This window comes from Melopsittacus undulatus, chromosome 5 (assembly GCF_012275295.1).
Source record: "Melopsittacus undulatus isolate bMelUnd1 chromosome 5, bMelUnd1.mat.Z, whole genome shotgun sequence".
NCBI lineage: Eukaryota > Metazoa > Chordata > Aves > Psittaciformes > Psittaculidae > Melopsittacus > Melopsittacus undulatus.
The window spans coordinates 58,585,568-58,607,007 of NC_047531.1; the positions used below are offsets into that span (position 1 = coordinate 58,585,568).

The 21,440-nt window shown below is 35.9% G+C and overlaps 1 protein-coding gene across 1 annotated transcript in view; it reads right to left on the reverse strand.

Moving 5' to 3' along the window:
* Positions 1–1,972: 1,972 nt before the first annotated feature.
* Positions 1,973–21,440, reverse strand: part of SCYL2 (SCY1 like pseudokinase 2) — a 36,794-nt gene continuing 17,326 nt past the window's right edge. Inside the window, exons 8-18 of the mRNA XM_005144339.3 lie at positions 20,417–20,542; positions 18,803–18,979; positions 15,186–15,308; positions 13,872–13,985; positions 13,270–13,402; positions 11,340–11,458; positions 10,558–10,658; positions 9,734–9,800; positions 9,512–9,601; positions 8,525–8,644; positions 1,973–7,972 (exon numbers count right to left, since the gene is read on the reverse strand). Coding sequence (XP_005144396.1) covers positions 7,322–7,972; positions 8,525–8,644; positions 9,512–9,601; positions 9,734–9,800; positions 10,558–10,658; positions 11,340–11,458; positions 13,270–13,402; positions 13,872–13,985; positions 15,186–15,308; positions 18,803–18,979; positions 20,417–20,542 — 1,821 coding nt within the window. The 3' untranslated portion in view covers positions 1,973–7,321. The remainder of the gene's footprint in view (positions 7,973–8,524; positions 8,645–9,511; positions 9,602–9,733; positions 9,801–10,557; positions 10,659–11,339; positions 11,459–13,269; positions 13,403–13,871; positions 13,986–15,185; positions 15,309–18,802; positions 18,980–20,416; positions 20,543–21,440) is intronic.

Below are 21,440 nucleotides of genomic sequence, written 5' to 3' on the forward strand. Positions count from 1 at the left end.
TTCCAGTTAGTGTTATGTCTAAATTAAATTTGAGCTCAAGCAGCTGTCTGTCAGCAGCAGTAGTTGCCAGGACCAGTTAAGCTCCCTCATGAGGCTGCAGCAGCCAGCACCCTCTACACAGGGAACAGGAATTTGGGCAGAGCATGTGGGGACTAACTCAGAGAAAACGGGTCCATGCCTATGGGCCTGGTGCTGGCTATTGTCATTTTGGCAGGTGGCAATTTCCACTCTTTCTTCTTCCCCTGAAATCTGCCTCTCTGCTCTGAATGATGGCTCTGAATTATTACTCTGGGATCTGGATTTGGTAATCCTGTGGATCACTTATCTGGAGCTGCTTTTAACATTTTCCCTTGAGTCTCACGCTGCCTGTAGGACAGATAGCAGAGGAAACACATGCCTGCTCATCAGCCACCTCCATTGGCCAGTCTGACAGCTTGCCAGAGCCGCACCACCAAGCAGAGACGTAAAGCTTCAGGTTATGTTCTTTTCTGTTGCCCTGATGGCAAAGTAATAGTCTCCAGCTGAAGAGCAAAAGTCACAAAGTACAGTCTTCAATTCAGCATTCTCTTAACAAGTATCACTAGAAACAAGATTGTCAGAGCCCTTTGATTTTTGTTGCCCTTCTGCGATTTTACACAGACATGCTCTTGGGTTTGTGCATGGGTAGGAGTTTATTTCTGAATTTCTGGTAAGTTTGGCACAACAAATTGACATCCACATTGTCATCCACGGAGCCATTTTCCATCTACTGAGCAACTGCAATAGTCTCCAGCTGGTGACATAAGTGAAGGACAAAAGTGCATTTATGTCTGGCAACAGGAAGAGAACATCAAATTAACCATTTCTCTTTGCGTAACTCCTCACAAACAGCTCATTGCCTACACCTCCTGAGCTGCATTCTTCACAACTGAACACTCAATAGGATAACAGCTCTACAAACACTCATATAAAAAGGATTAATCTAATGTTCTAGTGTATGACATACCTAGAGGAGGGACTAGAGATATTTAAGTGGTGAAGCAGAGACAAGTAGATGCCAATATCAAAATATTCCAGGCAAAGAACGATCAATTGCGAAGATTTCCAGCTTTTACTGTTTGAAGTCTTAGGTTATGAAAGAGTTTATGAAATTGTCAATTTTAGCCACAACAAACCAACCCAGAACATCTGGATTTCAGCACTTGAGAATTTCCAGCTTAAGAAACAGGTAACAATTATGGATTCTACCAATGTTACAAAATGGAAGGGGCAAAGAGAACATTACCACAGAAAAGGACATTCAAATCAGATCAAGACTCATCCGCTGAACAACCTAAGGCAGACATTTTCTTGGTAGGGTGTCATCAAGTATGTCTCCACCTTACTGAAAGTTCACTCTTACCTTCTACTTTTGACTGAAAGCCGGCATATAACAAGGCTGTACTCCTTTGATGGATATAGCTGTGGGAAGAATGGGGATGCTGCCATCCTCAGCAAATTAAAATGAAGAAGGAACTGTAGTCAACTGATTCTTTCTATTTCAACCTAATCCATCTTTTACCCTCTCCTCCCATAACACCTCCAGCCAGTGATGCTTTAAGCAGATCATAGCTATCTTCATCAATTTATACCAGACAAAAAGCTGAGAACTAGCTTCCTACAGTGTTGGCAAATTCTAAGCCTGACAAAGCAGTGCACCTTGAAGACCAGGTTTAGAAAAAGGCCTGGTTTCTTGATAAACAAGCAATGAAAAAGCAGTGAGATCACTATATGGCATCAGAACCTCAGATTCTGACATGGGCTTAGTATGCTTTCAGTAAATGCTAATTTTAGAGATGTCTAGTGCATGATTTTTATGCACTAGGACTTTTATTCTTTGCATGAAGGCAGTATGCAATCACATTTTAGAGATGTCTGGCCAGCATCTACTCTAAGAAATCAAATCAAACTTATGTGAGGTAAAATGTATTTCAAAGAAAATAGAGTGATAAAGTTTTCTACATAAGTCATTGTTAATTTAATTGAAATTTTGAATAAAAATACCTTCTGACATGAGAATATGAAAAGTTCATTTATTTCCATAGGCAACCTCAGAGTACAAAGTGATCTGAATTTCTCGAAACTATCACTATACCTTTTACATATTTTAAAGTAGCTGATCTAAAAGTTGATACAAGAATAAATTTGGTTTTGAGGAGCTGTCCAATAAACCAGATATACACTAATGCCATGCTATGACAGTTCTATTTATGAATCACAGCTGACACTACAGTAACATCACTTTATAAATCTCATGAGAATTTTAATGTTTTACAATCAAAACATAAAACTGCCACTAGTACAGAGAATGTACGATTAGACAAATAAACAAGTGTTAAATATTTTGCACAAGGCCTGAGTTCACTATAATACATTCTGATTTACAACTTCATCTCAGAAGTCTGTACAGCAGATAGAACTGTTGCAGAGAACTTAAAGACAATATAACTTCAGGGGCTCATTTGATCTGTTGAAAGAAGTGTGAGGCCTGGAAGGCAAGAGGATTTGACAGGTAAGTCCAAGGTTTCACTGCCTTGTGTAATTTCCTTGTAAAGCAGTCAAAACCTAAGAGAAAGTAAAGTACAAGGCAGGACCTCACTTAAAAAAATCAGCTAACCCATCTGAAATCCTCCAGACAGGTTGCCTCACAGCTACTTCAGAGTAAAAGTTCACAATGAGTATATAAAATGCAGCATATCTCTTAAAAAAGAACAAAAAAAAGGGTTACATATACAGTTTTTTTTTTCTGTATTCTCTCTCCCCATATTTCTTCCATTGGGAATGGCATAAATCAGTGATGTCCCACCCACCCCCAATAAAAAACTCCCAGTCAATAAACAAAGGTCACTCAAAGTCAAAAACTTAATCAGCAATGAGAGATCCAGTGTTCATAAACTGAAGTTTTAAAACTTTCCTTTTCTGCTCAAGCCATGTAGATATAGGTAGACTAAGCATGTAAATTTTTAACAGATAACAAATGTATCATGTATCAATCATATCATTCTTAGCCTGTATGGAAGCCTTGTGGAATTTGATTCAAATCTAACTTCTCATTTAATCTTTTCTCTTCTAGTGCAATTGAACTAAAAAATCTAAAATCCTGTAATCTATATACACACATACTTATCTATCTACAGCCACAGATAACATTATAACAGGGGTTATAATACAAAAGTTAATACATTTTTCTTACTTTAAAAGGCCATTGGGGTATTTGTTGAAGTTCCACGTAAATGTGAAACAAATGTTGTTAAAAAGACAAAACAGAAAAGGAAAGTTTTAAATAATAAGGCTTGAAATGTTGTGCACCTATACATCAAAAAAAAAAATCAGCCTTTTACTTGGGGTACTCAACATCTGCGCAGACCTGCACAACTTCTGCACAACATTCCTAATTCACATCACCATTGCGAGAGGAAGACAGAGTATCTTCATTAAAACAAACTAGAACACTCTACCCGTGTTTTCTTCCCCTATCTTCCAAATAATTGGTGGACTCCTTTATATTTCAAAAGACTTCTCTGATACTACTGTTCTGGGTTGCAGGTTTCACAGGCTGTTCTGTGCCTTATTTCCAGTGCTTGTGTGATGAAAAGAAACAGAAAATCTGTTCCCTCCTCCACCCTTGAAATGCCACTTGTGCGATTTCACTGCCAGTTTCTCTCCTATTGAGTGAGGCAGACCTAGGGGATTCTAAGCTAATCTTTAACTCAGTCCAAGATTCCTCCCCATCAGCCTAAACATCAGCCTCTTAATCCTTCCATCTAGAAGGATGAATTTGTTTTCTAAGACTGAGTTTTCAAAGGATGCTTCAGAGATTTGCGTACTTGGAACCAAAAGGAAGCAACAGCTCTAATGTGGAAAATGCCATCTTGGAGCAGTCACATTCATTTAGCATGTACCAGAGCACCTAAAGCACAACTGATGCTTATATTAAAGATATGCAGCTATTTCCACTTCCCTTCTCCCTTTCTAGTAAACATAGTATAGATAAATCAACTTAAGAACAGAATTTACTCCCTGCCCTTTACCTCTCCTTTACAAATGAATGTAAAATAAACCAGCTGGGCTGGTCAGTTCAGCGCAGACCCTGCTCTCATTTCCACACTGCAATGAAGCATAGTGGGTACACACAGTGTCGGCTCTAAGATTATGATATAACCTGCCAGGCTTCCATATTTCTTCCTTTAAATTAAGTTGAATACTTGAATACAGAGACAAATTTTTGTGTTGTAGTACTGTTCAACACAATAAAAAGAACTTGCATCAGGTTATTTTTTCAGTAACAGAATTTGCAATTTCTTAATCAGATACCAGTTTCAAACCTGTGTTCTCTATTTCATTTTGCATTAGTGTTAGGCAGACCCCTGCTTCAGGCCAAGCCTGATGTAACACCAATTTCCACCCAAGTTCAGAAGGCTCCTGGAATGCCCACATTTTGTAACAGTGTCCTTCCATCTTCCTCTTTTCCAAACAACCACTGTTCTCCAAAAATGGTATTCACTCTGGCCACCAGTCTTCCAGCCTCTTGCAGGGCCTCAGAATGACGTCTTCTAAGTGGAGAGATAACTGGACAAGGCTTCCTAAAGAAAAACTATTGCAGCAGGAGCCAGGTGGCTCATGGCCTTGGTAACTTACCTCTTGCAAGTCCTCTTTCCATTAAGTTTAGTAGAAATAACCAGAGAACTTCACACACGCTCAGTTTCCTGACACACTAAGCAGGTTGCACCTACAAGGAAGTGGGATTTGACTCTCATTTTAACTGAAGTCATTTTCTCTTTTTTGTTTTCAAGTAACTGGAAATATTTTGATAAAACTTTCATAGGCACACTTTTCAGTTTTTCTACTCTGGTCACTCTGAAAATTGCAGCAAACGAAAAACCAAAATCATGTTCTCAAATATAAATAGAAAAAAAAATCATATTACTTGAGCTAAATATCTTATTCCATCACATAACCACTGCTTAGAAGACTCTCTCTTAATTTAAACCTGCAACACTTTTTTTACTTCGTTCTTACAAACTAGATTATATTCTCAGATAGCCCATGCCAAAAGGACATACTTCAAACCCCACAGTTTAGGAGGCTTAGTATATAAAATCAAAACAAATTTTTTCAGTTAATTTTCCTTCCGTTAGGTTAAATTAAAATCCAGTTCTGAAAAAAAAATAGTCCAAGGGGATCAGTGACTGAAACCCCACATCAGAACACTGACATTTAAGACTGCCTTTACTATGGCTGTATTAATTTAATACATTGTAGAGTCCTAAGAGATGCTATTTTTAATATAAACTTATTTTACAAATAATTTAGAGGAATACAGATTCAAGTAATTCTTCCAAGGTTTGCCTTATGTTACCCTAACAACCGTAGCTTTCAAAAGTTGACATAAAAGATGATATTAGTGTGATTGAGGGTATAGAGTACTAGTAACCGTACATGAACTTAAATAGTATAGCAGTTCTAGTATTGTACTTGAATTTACAGATCTTAACATAACCTACAATGTTTACCATGAATATTAACAGCACATAAGCATCACAATGTGTTAGGTATTGTCTTCTAAACCACAATTTCACTGGTCCCAGGTATTTTAAAATAATAGGACTAAGGCAGCAACTATAACACATAAACAATTCTTTAAGAAATTTGCTTAATGCTATTACCGCTTAGAACTGTGGAAACATAACAGAATAGAAGTCACATTTACAGCATAAGGCCCTTTGGTTTCTTAAGCAGCAAATGAAAGACCAATCTCTTCAGTGAAAGGCTTTGAAAAATAAAGCATGTAGGCTTTCCATAAAAAAGGTAACTAGTTCTTTCCTTCTCAAAATAGCCAGCTATAGTCTTCAAAATATCATGTAAGAAATCTCCTGAAATTCCTAGGAAAGAAAAAGGTAAAACCCAACAGTAGTATCTGACAGAGTAGAGATTCTATCATGGGCAAGCTGAACATACACCTTCTGGGAAGTAGAGGAAACTACTTTATGGATTTTGGAGAGCTTTATTGAATTTGGAGTAATACAATAAAAAGGATCTGAAATATCTTCATATTTACCATATATTCTAGAATTTCTACAGAATTTCTCAAATCTGTATTTGAGAAATTGCTTCATATTAATCTATCCTTCCTAAGAACTTGAGTTAAAATTAAATTAAAATGGAAGTTTATTCTAGTCAAGGCAATTTATGGCAGTCTGCTTTTTCACACAACCATGTGCAACTTGTAAAAGGCTCTCCTTCTCCATCTTCCTAATGGAGCCAAAACCTATGAAGTAATAATTCAAGATATTTCTGTGTAACTCAACACTCTTGTGTTTAGTAATGTTTAGTTACACAGTTGGGGTAGTCAATGTGTGAATTTTACAGAGAACATTCTTTTTAGGAGACAACTACTCATATTCTTTCTTTTCACACCAGTCAGAAGCAGTATCAAATTAACCAATATAGTGGAATATATAATAAATGTGATTAAGTCACCACATGTATTTTAAAATCCTGCTTAAGCGGTATGTTGCTTAAGCTGTGGGGCTGGTAACAAGAATCTGGCATTATAAAAGAGGTTGTAAACCAGCATGACTGTTGAAGCAGTGTTCTTACTTTGTCCCAAACTTGCCCAAAATTTTAAAGCAACTTCTTATGCCTCCTGAATCTTGTTGTAGTTTACTACCATGTTCATTCTAACAGTCTTGTAAGAGAAGAAATTAAAATACTTTCTCTTCTTAGCCTCTCAAAGTTACAGGTTAAAAGAGCCTTCTATGTAACATGGCTATCAAAGTTTTGAGGCAGTGTAAGAATTTACTTTGTGCAAACTGTTATAGGGCAAAATGACAGTTTGTGACACATTCAGGCAACACAAGTCATCAATAAGAATTTAGCAAACGCTGAAAGGACTGGGCTGCAGGGTTCCATTCACCAGCATTATTACCCCTCTTAAACATTTCTGTTGAACTTAAGAAACAAAATTTTGTTGGTAATTTCACAGGAGTTGATGCAATACACTTCTGAATAATTCTGAAATACTGAACTTCTTTTTCAACTGAATATATGCATTCTACCTTCAGTGCTCTGATGTTCAATAAAAAAACAGGAATTCTTTAGCATGTCAGATGATTTTGCACTTATACAATTCTCTGCAGTACCAAGTGAATGCAAAATCAGTCTTCTTTCCAGCGCAAAAGTCTTTCCTTTGCTGGGTTGAAAGTTTCCCCAAGTCACGCTTTTACTAATTAAAAAAAAAGATGTTAATCAGCTTACCCATGATCCAATTTCATCAATCTTTGAGAGAAGAAAACACTACATGTTACCCAAAAAGATCTTTTAAGTCATTGCTAGCTGAGCTGCTGTTTGTCATTGTGTTTGCCGCTTGTTGTGCAAAGTTCTGAGGAGCAAAGAAAGGATTACCCTGTATACCAAAGCCAGGCTGTCCTATCATGTTCATCTGAGGTCCCAAGACTGAACTGCTTGCATTTGGGGAGCTTTGTGGGGGTACAAACTGATTAACCCACTGGCTTGACTTCTGTTGAGCCAACTGCTTCATACTAACTTTGGGTTTTTGAGGACCAAAAAGATTATCTAAAGCAGACATATCAGGGGGTTTGTTTTGTTGTGTCAGTGGAGAGATTGGAGATGCAGCATTCATAGGACTGTAATTTGGCATACTGGCAGTTGGTACAATGTTCATCGTGGTTGTTCCTGTTGCACTTGGACTGAAGAAATTCTGAGTGGTGAGACCAGGTCCCATACTGAATCCAGCAGTCTGAAATCCCATATTAGTATTTAGTCCGTTTGCTACATTTCTCTTTGTGTTGTCAACAGGTGATGAAAATCCCATTCCAACACCCATAGAAGGGACAGAAGAGAAGCTGTTTGAAGATGCAACTTTAGCTTTGTTGACAGAATGGCTAGTCAAAGATGACATATTATCTATCAAGGTATCTGTCAAGTCTTTTGTCTGCAAAATACATAAAATGCAGTTAAATGCTTTTCCTGTGCAAACACTCTAGCAATAGTGTTTATTATTGCTCCTGCAGAAGCAGCATTCATTTTTCAGAAATTAAAATTTACTGCATGGAACAGCACACAAAATGTAATTATACACAAGAGTAATTAGATTGTATTTCTCCTTTTCTACTTAGAATTTATTGTTACACAGATTTGTCAACTGCGACTATACACAAAGTACTACTGCAACAATTCGCTTACATATCCCCAAGCCCTTTATATAATTTAGTTAATAAACTCTTCAGAGCAAAACCTTTTTTAATATCTAGAACAATGGCCTTCTAATAATAATGTCATCTTTGGAAACTCCTGTGATTTAAGAACTGTGAAATATTGCTAATGATGAAAATGGAGGACAGATGAAAATTTATTCTAGTTTTACCTCAGCTGTGCCATTGTACTACCAGCAAAAAAGGTGACTCATAAGAGAAAATAAATACACTTGAAAGGAGAAAGCATCACAACTCCAATGGAAACAGTGCAGTAGTTTGTGCTTTCTCACCTGCTTCATTGGAGGTGTTATTGCAGCTGTTTGTGGTTTAAGAGGTTGCTGGTTTTTCAGCTTTTGCGCCTGTTCTTGCTCTTTAGCTAGCTTTTGCTTCTCTTCCAGTGTAAGTGATGCCTTTAAAAGGAAAAGTACTGATAATAAGTTGCACAGAATGATTAGTCTTACATATAAGTTTATTCCTTAAATAGCACTGTCATCTCAATAATACATGGTTGAACAATACATATTACTTATACAAAAGAGAAAAGTGTTAAGCACAAAATCTAGTATAGTATTTACCATCCAGCTAAAAGTTACTTAAAGCAAATGAATACACTATCAAACGTAGCATAATGAGAAACTGGCAGAATTGGACAGATATCAAATAAGAAGGTATCACAACAAAACCATTTTAGCTATATCTTCTTAATGTTCAGCATATGAAAAAAGTATTCTTCACAGTTTTTTGGGTTTATATGGTTATCAGCTGGCACTTACATAGAACTGCAACCTACCATGGAGTTGGAAAGGGAATTTTATTTTAAGATTGTTTAAGAGGCTTTTCAGGATTTGAAAGACAGAATCATAAAATAATTCCCCTGTAGTCTGAAGTTAGTTACAGAGTTCAGACAACTAGAGACAGAAACAATAAAATGTATAGATTCTGGGGAGCCATATCCTTAATTAATAGTATGAAAAGGAGAAAGAAAATGATCAAAAATTTATCATCCTAATTGCTGCCTACTTTTTACAAAGTTATTTTCAAGGAAATGCTTTCAGAGAAATTCAAGAATATGATTTGAACATTTTGAACATTTGAAGACATGTCCATTCAGTGGATCTTCACATGTGACTATGCACAGTGCTGTGTTACACAAAAGCAGTTAGTTTTTCTTTTAAAGCTTTTAATATGGTAAATATTTACACATACTCTCTTTATGCAACCCTATCAGCCTTGTGTTAGATGGATGTAACAGAATCCCAAACCAAAGTGAAACTCACCTTTTTCTGTTTTGATGACATCTCATTTTCTTTACTATCAGACCCACTAGTTAGAAGGTCAGTTCCACTAGTATTAAATACCTTGTCAATCTGTTTTAAGTTCAAAGAAACAAAACTTAGTTATTTGAAATGCTGTAACTTAAGGAAACATAAATATTGACTAAGTAATTTTCAATTTTGAATTGCTATATATAAGTAATGCTATAACATATTGTTGCTTACCTGATTAGTTGTAGTATTGGGTCTTGCCTCTTCAGACACACTCATTTGGTTAGCTATATCCAGGGATCTACATAGGGCAGAGTATACATATTAAGAAAAGATGATTTTGCAGTCACATCCACAACACTAACTCATCAATGCAGACTATTCTTCCACATTTAATCAATATGAACAAATTACATTATGAGAGCACTGCCATTTTTATAGATTGCCTGCAGGAAACTGGAAAATATTCTAAATTGTAAAGGTTTCCCACTGATCATTTCATAGTTTTAGTTCCTCCTTTTGAACAGGGCGATACAGACTTCAGGTAGCCCAAGTTAATTTGTCTCAGAAATCCCACCTCGTATCAGACTCCATAAAATAGCTCTAAATATCTTCAAATATCATAGCCTTCTAGTAGGCTACAATGTTTATGTTTCTCCAATACAGTTTTCTCAGCAGCTACAGAAAAGCAAGTTAGCATACAGAATCAAGACATAAACTGTACTAGTGGAGTTCGGTACACTTTTAATTAATTTAATGAATGAAAAATTATTGCCTTAAAATAATAAACTGTGACTAAACAGAATAAAATTGAAGGATTTTACTCTATAACAGAAACTGCTAATATCATAATATTATCATTCTAGGACTAATAAATCTTCTGACAACTGTGCTTATTTGAGGTAGTTCTCAACTACTGAACTAAGAATTACCTATATTTTTTATTGCTTTGGCTAAAGTTTTCTCACATTTGCTAAAAATAAATAAATAAAAAAATAATTGAAATTTATGCCTGCTCACTTGTTCCTTCTCTAAAGCAAACATAAACTAACACTTACTTTTGTTGCTCTTGCATGACATGAAGTTGCTCAAGTTTTGTTTTATGCTCTGTCTCCAATCTATTAAGCATATCTTTTATAACACAAATAAAAGAATTGAACTGGAAAAGAAATATACAAGAAGTTTGGATTCTGCAGTGATGGAATTCAGACACATATAACTTAAAAGGCAACACCTCATAAAACTTACAATACACAATGTTAGATAAAATGAGGATGTCAAAATAATTTATAATCCACTTTCACTATTTTGCATTAGATACCCAACTACAAGCAGAGTGTACACTGGAACAGTGAAAAATACATGACACTAAAGATAAAAAGGGGCAATGCAGACAAAAAACACAGACGAGTATTACCAGATTCAATTAAAAAAAACCAAACAACCTATTAGGTATTCAATTTCCTATTATTTCAAAGCAACATGACTGCAATTCCACATTATCTGCAATATTTACAAATAAAAGGGAAGGAACATTAAGACTGTACTTTAGCTTTTAATTTGAATTGTCTTTACGTTAGCAGATAACTGCTTTTGCAGGATATCTGGAAAGTGACCGTATTAATTTTGCAATTTTATACCAGATCAGTTAAATCCACTGAAAAGTAACAAGCTTTAAACATGCAAATACAGTAATAGTGGAAGGTTTTGTTTGTATGTTTGTTTTTACAACAGGCAGACATACCATAACGTATAGATTTATGGATTTTTCTCTGACAACAGTTTGAATTTATTCTCTGCCAATTATCAAGTAAAAGCATACAAACCATCATGTTCCTACCTGATTGAGATTAAGATTGTTCTCAATACTAAGAGGAATCAGATGGGGCAATACTTTTCCTGCAAGCTGTTCTTTTGTAATTCCCAGCTTCTTATGAGTAAATGTACATTTGTAAATACCTGACAAACAACATCAAAACAGCAAAAAATTGCTAAATTTAGTAAACAATGTGAGCAAACTCCAAGTAACACACTTGAATATGTATTAATATCTGAATGTACATTGACTCTGTGTGCAAGCAGGGACAAACATGTTGAAGAGCATCATAAAAGAAAGCTAAGTACTCATCCATAACAGAAATATGTTATAGCAAGAGGCTTTGCTAAAGTTCAGAACAAGAGGAGATCCAAAGTAATACTTTCCAGCTATGAAAACTGATACAAGTCAATGCATCGTTAGGGCCAATTATCTGAGAATATGCCTCTTTGAACAGATCACTGTCAACTGAATTAACCACAAACCAAAAAACTGCCACTGAGAAATCAGCTGCGTTAACTAAGAGTGTGTTCTATCTTGGCACAGTGAAATGGCTAGTTTTAACTATAATACTGTTCTCTGACTGCATTTTACAAAGATTCCTACCTAGAAGTTTGGAGCTGTGTTACAAGCAGGATTAGAAATGATGCACTGTTGCTATCTGTTCTAAAATCACTGAAAAAAGAACACTGACAGGCATGAGAGATCCAGTGTTAAGCCTACAAGTTCTATAGCATTTCTGACAAGATTCTTCTGCTTAAATAGTCAACCTCTGGTGGCAAACACTGATCATACAATGATAAAAGAAGCAGCTTTCTTCACTTTCTATGGTTAGTGTTAGAACAAAACTGTCAGCTGGCCAAAGAAGATACCACATACAAGATGGAAGGTATTATAATTCCAGAAAAAAAGGAAAGCCTGAGTACATAAAATTGGTTACAGCCCATCATTTCCAAACTGGGGTTCACTTACCCACTGTATCCAAGTAGAATTCAGGATTAATGCAACTAAAGTAAAAGGCACACTGTCCCTCATCCTCAGGCAACAAATACAAATCAAAGCTGCAAGTATTGAGGGAGACAGGCAGCTTTAAATCATTACGGAAAGATGCCTTCTTGTGCTTTTGAGCCAAACAAAATAATGCTGCCATCACATATTATTACAGCATCTAATGAGTTGCTGGTACAGTTCAACTGTTACAAACGGTCTTCTGTCTACTACTTTGTTGTCAACAAGACAAATCATTACTGTTTTTCAGACTTGGCCACACAGTCCCTACTTCTATCTTGGCAGTGGCTCTGGTCATCTGATCTCCTTGAGCCCATTCAAGATGTTAAAAATCACACAACCCTAGTTAGACAAGCATCTGTGTGGCACTAGGAAAGCACACTGGGAGTGAGGCCTTCTTTCCCATATAACAAGCCATTCTTACTCTGTTTGCTCTTTTGTGAAACCTCACCTAGACTATGCTCTCTTCCAGTACACAAAGGCATCCATGTTTGCTTAATGTCCAACAAAATGAGAGCAGTAGATTTGCAGACAACCATTTATAGTGTCTGACATGCAGCAGTGGCAAGAGAAGGCAACAGTAACACCTTAAAAGCTCCAGCAAGGTGCTCAGCATCTGAAAGAAGATAGATCATATACTCAACAGCCTCTCTGGCTGTGTGAACCATACAATCCATGACAGTGTCACAGCCTAAGAACTGTAAGGAGCATTCAGAACTGCATCATGCCCTGAAGATTACAAACATACGTACTAGTGTTCAAAAGTGCTAGCAGTACTCAAGTAACTTAACGGGGAGGGGAGGCATACTTAAAGAACCACAAACTGCAAGTTTTTAATAGTCATTTTAGCAATACACTATGTAAACATTACCAATGACAATTCAGAAAGCTCTCAGATTTTCAACATCAAAGCACAAAAGAGGAGAAAGTTGAAAGTATTCATTACCTAAAATTCCCATTAGCACTGCTGGTTCTTTGGATGGAATTTGTTGTAGAAACGGTAAAATATCATCAAGCACAAACCATTTGTCCAAGTACTCTAAAATCTTTCCTAAGCACACTAGTGAGTTTACCCGGACCTGTGAAGTATGACAAGAATTAAACGATTACTGTATTTTTGCCTAAGAAGAAAACCCAACCTTACAAAACTCAGAAGGAAAAAAGAGCTACTGAAACTACAACCTGAAAAACTAAAATATCCAAGAAAAATGGAAAATATATATCTGAAAATCCAAGACAAGTTAAAAAGACCCTTTTTGCATCATGAAAGGACAACACATATATTACACACTGCTCACAACATTGTGTTTTTTCTGCAGGGAAAATATATTGTGGAAGACACCAACATTTTTACAGTATTGTTAACACACTAAGTTGTTAAACACCAAAAAAATTGTTAGAGTAAAAAAGCGAGTAGTGCTTTTCTCAAAAAGAAATCAGAGCGCATTAATAGGCTTTTCTTGAAAGACACAACAGCTAAAAAGTCAAAGTAATTAAAGGTAACAACATTATCTGAGGACTGAGAGATAAAATTATTAGGATACTTACGGCAAGAGAAGAAGTTTGCAAACAAGCATTTTTAATTCTTGGAATTAATGAATTTTTCATTGATGGGTAATCTATTAAATTGGCAAACGTGGGAATTATGTTTAGACAAAGCTCCTACAAAAAAAAGTTTAAAAAGAAACATGCATATTTATTATAAAACTGCTACTAGGATTACTCAAGATCAAAATTAGTTTAAATTATCTCCTTAAGCTTTACTTTTAAACAAATATTTAAGGAAATACCACATTCAGATAAGCTGACCTTAATCTATCATTCATTTAAAAATAGCTAGCATAATAAAGCATCATGATGTGTAAACAGAACAAAAATGGAAAACAGTTTTCAAAAAGAAGGTAAGCTTATAATAAAATATTTGCATAGCAGGAATATCTTGCATTTTCACATAACATCTTGCCATAAGAAAACCAACTTTTACATCACACTATAACAAGCAAGTCTGAATGAGAGACTGCCAACAGCAGTGAAGCAGCACAATGATAGACCAAAAGATAAAATGGCATATCAAGATCAAATATACTTAAGCAACAGAGAAAAAAAAACAAACAGAACTGATTTCAGCCCAGTCTCAAAAAATAAGAGAAAGCAATATTAAGTATATGACTGAGTAACCAAAACTACTGACACAGAAAAAAAGAAATAATGCCAGATATTCAGAAACAAAACCCTTTCACCATAACATCGCAAAGGCTTTGCAAAGGTCAAAGTCACATTTGATTATCCAAATCCTCCTTGAAAGAATATTTTGTTTGTTTATCTCCCCCTCCAACTCCTCAATGCCTCTGGGTAGCTGGAAGTTAATTCCAGTATAAGAATGACATTTAAAAAAAAAAAAAAACTTATAAAGGGTTAGAAAGCATAAACAAACATTAAAATATAAATTTTTTTCAGGAGGTGTATTAATATGATTTTACAGCATATCTTCCAAGACAACTGTCAGCACACATGTTCTTACCAGTAGAACCTCAGAATGAGCCACCTCTTGACTGGTAAGAGCATGCATGCCTGCATAGTTTCTGCTGCATCAGAAATGTAATGTAAATGTGCATCCTACTTTTTGCTATGGTAGCTAGTAAGATAAGAGGATTATAACAGGAGTCATGTGGTCATTCCCTGGAAAATAAGGGAACTATATTTTATTTTAAGAAAATAAATTTTCTTTCAATATTCAGGAAAATATTACACAGTTTTTTCTTTTTTTTCAAGTAAACAAACATGTATACAAAAAGTAGACACAGCAGCTTACAGAAAACAGAAAAAAAAAAAGATTTTAAATAAAGGCTACAATTGCTATACCTGGATCTGAATTGAAGGTGCTTCTAAGGCTCTATAAACCATTGGGAGAACACTGTTCTTTATTTCATCTGGTGGAGTTTTGGTTAAAAGCAAGTCCATTTTTTGCAGGAAAATCAACAAGATCTATAAAAAGAACACCATTTAGAATCCAGAAATTTTAAGTCCAGAAACATGTACTTACAATTTAAACTGTGATTATCATATCGTAAAAACTTCAAAAGTTTTCTCGTAACTCAGTAAATGTGATCACTTACCATGTTGCTTGCCTGAAGGCATGGAAGACAAAAAGAACTTTGACATATTATTGTACTTTAAAAAAAGCAAATACAAGTCAACAAACATGCATGTTCTAGGCTAATCCTTCTGAAGTAAGAACCATAAACCTAAGGGAGGATTTCTTGCTTCTATTTACACCCACAGAATATCTTTATACACACACTGTTGTCGAAAAAGCCAAACTTTCAAAACCATATGGCTCCAATATTGTCCTCAAAGCATTTGATTACAATTCCACATATAAAAGCTCTATTCCCTCCATATCTAGAATCAAAATAGGGACACAATGAAAAGAATATTATAGCTACTATATGGACACAAACTACCTTTATTCTATTTCACATGGAAATTGTGTAACATAAAATCCCCTCTCCCCCCCCATTACATCACGTTAACCTGAAAATCAAAACCAGGATAGCACTTTTACATACCGGGATTCATCTTGCTTAGGCTTAGCCATCTGAAAGTTAGTAGCTATTCTAAGTTACTTATCCAGGCTCACTCTCCAATGCAGAGAGCTATGTAACTCATAAGATTCATGTCTCATCTCAGATAGGTGAGATGACTTGCTACAGGTGACATTGACTATCCACTGATAATCCAGACTAATATCAGAAAACAGATCAGACCAGATGGATAAACTGCGGTGAATTCTATCACAGGAATAATTAAAAGGCAAGTATTTCATAGGAGGAAAATATTTCATTTTTGAAGACGAAAAATATGTAGCAGTGTTTGCATTTAATTGTTTTAGCAGATCTGAAAAGGACATGAATGAAACCTGTTCTTTAACAACAAGAAAAGCTCCTTTGAAATATGAACCATATGTTTGAACATAAAACAGACTGGTTTAACTATGTTACATTAAACATTGTACTAATATGGTAATTTAGATTACACAGAGGCAGCTCAGCTGTTTTTCACTGGCTGTCAATGCTTTTCAACTCAGATAACCATGCTGAATCATTTCTGACTTCTTACTTGTCTTCAACTAGAATGTATTCATGCTGTTCCAATGAGCTTCCTTCATTTTTAGCTGTCTAGGGTAGTATTTGATAGTTTCTACTTAAATAGAATCACAGAATCATAGAATAGTTAGGGTTGGAAAGGACCTTAAGATCATCCAGTTCCAACCCCCGTGCCATGGGCAAGGACACCTCACACTAAACCATGCCACCCTTGAACACTGCCAGGGATGGAGCATTCACAGCTGGGGCCTTCTGATCAGCAGACACTGGGGGGGCTGAAGCTTGACAACAGACCTCATCTGCAGGTAACTCTTTAAGGCACTCTGCATACTCCGTCAGTGAAGCTTCAAAAAGCATCACCCCTTCCTCCAGCATGCCCTGGGAGAAGACCGGGCACCAACAGGTAAATAATGCCTTTCGAGTCCACCTGAAGCCCCCCTGATATCTCACACACGCTGTGCCCGTGGCAAGGTTCCAGGACACTACCCCTGGTAGGAAGTGGAACAGCACCAGGCCCCACAGTGGCACCTGCCCTGCCGGAACCTCTTGGCAGGATAAAAAGTAAGATGTGAAAGTCACAGATTCACGCACACCATCTAATAAGCAAGCAGGAGCAGTTGCACTCTGAACAATAATGTTAAAGATATAATTCATTCATTAATACCAAGCCCAGTACTGTGGTGTACTGAATTAGAATATGAATTTGCAGCAAAGCGTATGCAAACTGTCTATGGATTTCCCTAGCTATAAATCAAGGGTTTGTCTACACTGGGAAGCTATGTCAGAGTAAGCTAGGATGTTAATTTACAGCACACATGTTAGTTAAACTGCTCCTTTGTATCATATTCTTGGAGACTAAATATTCCGTTTTCACATTATAAATTCCCCCATACAAAATTATTGTGAACACTGGTTAACAATTTCTTCAAACTGAATTACAGTAGCTTCCCTATGACACATTCACTTCATGAGTATCCTATGAAAGCCAAGCAATAGGCCAGCTCCTTATACAAATCTAGAACATCTTGAGAGAGTGTTTGGAATAAACACTGGCACCTTCTCTGTCTATCCCTCTCCACGAGTTACAAACACACAGGAACAGAGTATTTTTGCCTTGCACAGTCAGACCTGGAATTCTGTCCTCTGGCATTCTGAACCCTTACACTTTTTTTCCCTGAATACCTAGTATTAACTTTCAAAACCTGTCCTAGATTACTTAAACTCTGCCATATTGAAAAGACCATAGGGTAACAGTGAAATAAGTTATCTAGTACTTAGTCTGCATCAAAAATGTCAACAAAAGGATTTAATATATAGGATCTAGAAACCTACAGAAAAACATCACAAAGTTTGCTCTTTTTGAGCTGATCCCAAGTCTATATTTTGGTTCCCTCATTTCCCAAGAAATAAAACAGCTCTTGCACCCATTTTGCTCCAAATGCAAAACTTTTGAGACAAACATTTTGCAATGAGCATCGTCTCACAAATCTGATGTTAAAGGTAGCAAAACAGAATGTTACCGTTTAGTATGAAACAGCACAAATGAAATGTTCACTGGCTTTTGAATAGTTAGATGCTTCATTTTTCAATACAACAGCAAAGCTAACATGAAGCCTCATTGTACTAAAGTAAACAGCACTAAGTAGTTCTAATTTTCTGAGGTATTCCCAGTTACACAGTTCTCTCCTTTCCCCCCTTCCCAGTACAATGAGAGTTCTCTGATCTGGTTTCCTGAAACCCAGAAACAAAAGGTCAGCTCATTCATTCCTATGTTTATCTTGCTCCTTTAGTGCTCTGCAGTGAATTAATAGCATCCAACAGTAAAACAAGGTGAGCTAGAAGGAATGCACAGCTGCCTTTTATCTGTGGAGGCACAATGTTTATTATGAATAAACAGTGCTCTTAAGAGAATGTCAAAGTTGCACCTTATCCACTCCACCCAGTGACAGCAACGTGGATACAAGGTATAAAAAAAACCCAAAACCAACTCCTAAGTCCAGCTACTGTTAGAATATGTGCAAATATTGTACTGTACAACCCTGTTCAGATCAGCTAAGTAAGTTATAAAATTCTTACAAATATACCTTCTACAACCAACCAAACATAAGAATTGATTGGTAAATCAGATTTTTCTTTTTTTGCTAATCTCATCTACAAACACAAATATACCCTCAGAAAACACATATGAAGAAGCAGAAGCTTTGTGAATTTCCTGGAAAAAAAAATCTACAAATAAAGGCTGACTGCCTCAACAACTACAGAGCATGCTGGGAAATCTGTGTGAAGCTGGAAAAGGGAAATAGAACAATTAGTAATTTTTCAGGGAAAGAAATGACAAAGAGTATAACTGTCATCTGAACAATATTAACATACCTGGATTGGTTCTTGCTGCTTAAAAACAGGACCAAGATCAGGCAGAATGAGCCTGACATATTCTTCTTTGGTGCATTCCTCAGCAATTAGGAGAACGTTAGGCAAGACAAAAGGTACCATATCAGGATTCACAAATTCAGAAGTCAAGCAGGGCAAAATTCGCTGAATTATGACACGCTAAAAGAAAAAAAATGAAGCATGCATCACATTGTACTGCACTGCAGTAAGTTACTATTGTGCCAGCTCAACAGCTTTTGTATTAATCTGATTCTTACAAAAAAGCAGGCAATTCTCAATTTTGAACTCTTATTTTCACAGTATAGTCTAGCTAATTTGCACTACGTTACTTTGCTTACTTTTCTCTGTTTGCACTCAAAACATTATTATATGTTATATATATATATATATACAGGTTATAACTGTGAAGGTCAACAAAAAGCAAGTAACTGTACAGAAAATAGGGGTTTCAGCCACATATATGAATTATGAAAACCTTATTCTATCTGCTTTCTTTAAAAAGACCTTATCACCCCACAAAAAAACATAAAAATAAACAGTTCTTCAATAACCCATTACTCGTCAAAAAAAAGATAACCCTACTATACCTCCCTATAAAAATCCAGATACATTCCCTAAATGGGATTCTGCTGATGAAATATGTATTTAAACTGCAGATGTCTACTGCAGACATCCTTATATGCTTTTAAAGTAGTTAAAGAGAAATACACAATTCAAAGGCACAGTTCATTTCCTCATATAATATACTTTTTAAGACAGAAAAAAAATTATTATGTCAGTCAGTGGCTGTCTTAAGTTAGGTGAAACACATCCCATCTATTTTCAAATTCAGAGTATCAATAATTTTTGATCAAAGGAAAAAAATAAAATAAAAAGAACAGAGTTATGAAACATGAAATCTGAATTTTGCATTGTGTTGTTCAAAACAGAATTAAAAATAGAGAAATTTAATGCAATGGTTGAGAAGCTAAACTGTTGCATATTTAACTACATACATATTTAGCTACATTTTCTACCACATATGCATTATGACTTACATTAAGTAACACAAAAGGAAAAGGAGTCAGTCTAGACATAGTGTCTAACATGACACAGGAGAAATCTGTAATGATAGACATTTGCCTTTGAGGTTTCTGGGCACTGCTACCAGAAGAAAGCACTTAGTCTGCTGCGGGGAGGAAGTTTTGAATCATTCAGCACTGAAACACTGCCTTGCTATGAAAAAACTTGAAGCAGCCTTACTGGGAGAAAAGGTGGCAACAGGACTTCAAAGAGCTACAATAGCATCTGGAAGCAAAGGGAAAGCCTTGTAAGTGAATACAATTCCCAAAGTGTGATGAACTACAATAGGACACGGTTCCTTATACATACTGATAGCACAACTTGCCACTTTCCGTTTAAAGAATTACTGATAGCTGAGGAGTATTTCCATACCAATTATTTGCTAATCTCCCCTTCTTTCCTACTACTCTATTCTGACAGACTCATGGCAGTCTTTTAGGTAGGATGCTACATAAAGTCCAAATTCCAAGATCTGGTGTGTTAAAGATGTTCACGTTTTTAAACTCACTATTTCAAGACATCATACAGACATACCTTAGGTAGTTTTGGCAGAACCTTTGGTAGCCCTTTAAAAAACTGCGATTTCTGAAGGTTATCCCTTTGAAATAATGAATCAAAATACTGAAGCGTCATTGCTCCTACATCATCAAAGAATGGTATCTAAAAATAAGATTAAAAAGCTTGTAATCTGAAGGGAGACAACATTGACAGTGTAACAAGATTCCAAAATATAATAATTTACTTCTCTTTCCAATGCACTACAGTAAAACTTTACAATGATGTGCCTGCAACAATTAGAAAGCCATTTTTCATACTGTGAAGTATAATATTCAGAGATAAAGGCTGATTATTACGATGGAATTTTCCTAGCATATTAGAGAAACCTACACACATTATGTGTCTCTAATTTATTTTTTTGGCCATGAAATAGTGTTTGGTCTAAAAAAAATAAAATAGAGAAGTAAAAAACTTGATTAAAATTACTTACTAAGACATTCAGATCTGGCTACCTACCACCCCTGGAAAATAGAATGTATCAACAAGCATTTACATGCAATAAATGTTAATGTTAGAAATTTCTCTCCAATGTTCAGACCCACTTGCAAATCCTATCCACTATAATTTCATAGACAATCTCCCCTGTTTGCATTACTTCAGCAAAGAGGGCACAGGCCTTGTTAAGATATAAAGATATAAAAACATTTAAAGAAGCTCTGCTGTAAGGCAGAAAGAGAAGCCAGTAAGAGCAATAAAGAAAAAAGAGAATCAGAAAAGCCGACTGGAGTAGGGCAATACAGATTAAAAGAATCTATCAGCAGAGAATTCAAGGTAGTCTGTAGTATGAACTTAAATTCTGCTTTCTAGATCACACACCAAAACATGTGTGATCATGAAATTCTATACAGGTTAACACAAAATAGCTAAAACTAGCAAGGTAAACTTGCCTGTGTCAAGCTCCATTTTCATTCATCTCATGCCAGCCATTAACAAATTGCTTTTGGAACTAAAGTTCCAGTACCTTTACCCTACACTTCAGCCTGCAGCACAGCGTGGTAGA